General features: G+C 48.6%; 1 protein-coding gene across 1 annotated transcript; it reads left to right on the top strand.

Annotated features, from left to right (window-relative positions):
* The first annotated feature begins 398 nt into the window (after window positions 1–398).
* DL89DRAFT_34311 (uncharacterized protein) lies at window positions 399–1,031 on the top strand. The gene has a single exon (XM_040891563.1). It carries the CDS (start codon window positions 467–469, stop codon window positions 983–985), a length of 519 nt encoding a protein of 172 aa, XP_040739233.1. The 5' UTR covers window positions 399–466; the 3' UTR covers window positions 986–1,031.
* The last annotated feature ends 688 nt before the right edge of the window (window positions 1,032–1,719 follow it).

Genomic DNA, 1,719 nt, shown 5'->3' with positions numbered 1-1,719 from the left:
GCGACTGGAGCGGAATACAGCAGGTACACGACACACTCGGCTAATCATCTTTGCTCCTCCGCATTTTCTTCTCTGCTGGCTTCTATTTGAACTAGTCGAGTAACTATGCTCATTGATCCCTGTCTCTGCACTAAGTTACTAAAACTCTGGTAATATGTATTCAATTGTTTTTGGTAGGTACATTTCAGAGTATTCCAACCTAGACTTGCTGCATCCAGCGTCAGCCGTGTATACAGCACCACGGATGAAGATTGATTTTTACCCTGAATGCACGTTAGATTTAGCTGGTAGATAAAACTACCAGGTAGTTTGTAGTCTACCAGCACTTGACCAACTATATAATTCGTAAGCCAGTACAGCGACCATGAGACTGTGCATCAAGGTGACATGTAGATTGCCAGCGACTAAGTGGATAGAACAACCAGATACCACATATGCAACATGCTATGAGAAATATTTGCCTGTGATGTTGTGTACAAAGCTGGCGCTGTATATAACAAATATACTCATAAAGTACTCTCAGGAGCTATACCTTCAGATACAATTTGTTGTATATGCTTTCTGTGGCGCCAACCACATGCTTGCCATTAGACACACCCCTTTTCCTTCCCATTCAGTGGATCAGTTTGGCTCCCAGCGGGTACTTCTCTTTCTGTGCACCGCTGCTCATTTCCACACCCGCAGCGCCTTGCATTGCATCCGTCCGCATTTGCCCACGCTTTACATTTATGACCCACACACACAAGGCCCCTCCTGTGCTATCATCTTTTCGTCACCCATCCATTCAGCCCTGCATATTTCGGCTCTCCCAAACCCCGTCCTTCCGATTATTAATGCTAGCTGTCGTGCGCTTGCGATGCAAGCTTGCCTCAGTGAGAGCCAGTTGCTGCTGGGCAGGCATGGGGCTGAGCCAATCCACCGAGCAGGAGGAACTGGTGGTGCATCTAATTACGAGCATGTAGTTCACAACATAGATTCAATGTAAGGGAACTGCAAAACGGCCAAGCAGTCTTTTACGATAAGTGGACATTCGACTTATTTGCTTGAAATGTGTAGGCAAGTATGTCACATTATCACTTAGAACAGGTTTATCCCGATGCCGACGTGAAGTCCCTTGACATACTTGTAGTCACTGCCTCCAGGCTGGCCAATGGCCTCCTCAAATCCTTCCGCAATTCTCTGAGCATCGGCTTCGTCAAGGGTCGACATTGATGCTCGTTTGAGTGAAGGAATCAGGCGGCGGAACCATAGGAAGTAGCGACCAAAGTGGTGTAGGCTGTCAGGGTGGGTGTCCTGTACATACATTTGAAGCTTGTGTATGCGGGAGCGTGTGAGGGCTTGTGTCTCAAAGTTGAAATCAGGAGCTTCAGGTTCAGGCACCAGTGTGAATGTGGCAGAGCGCAAGCCCGGACAGCGTTCAGCCAGCTGTAATAGTTCAGTTGGAGCGAGACGCAGCTCAGGGCAGTCACAGCGCTGAAGATGGCTGAGATTGTTGGTCTTGGTTAGAATATGCGATGCATTGAGCGGGCTTTCAGGGAACCTGATGTGCGTGGCTTTCGGAGCCATTTGAAGCACACGCTGGAATAGCTGACCTGTCTCGTGTGGATCCTGCATCGAGCGTAGCGAACAGGAGACTGAGACATTGATGCTGCGCAGGAACGGGTATCCAGTAGTCTGGTCGATTGTGCGCTTCGTCAGACATGTATATAGTTCGGCACC

Source organism: Linderina pennispora (assembly GCF_002104995.1).
Source record: "Linderina pennispora strain ATCC 12442 chromosome Unknown DL89scaffold_103, whole genome shotgun sequence".
Classification (NCBI taxonomy): Eukaryota; Fungi; Kickxellomycota; class Kickxellomycetes; order Kickxellales; family Kickxellaceae; genus Linderina; species Linderina pennispora.
This window is presented reverse-complemented; position numbering and strand designations above follow the sequence as displayed.

What these genes read in the sequence shown, in the direction of transcription:
- DL89DRAFT_34311 (XM_040891563.1), top strand. Translation starts at nt 467, where the DNA reads ATGTTGTGTACAAAGCTGGCGCTGTATATAACAAATATACTCATAAAG.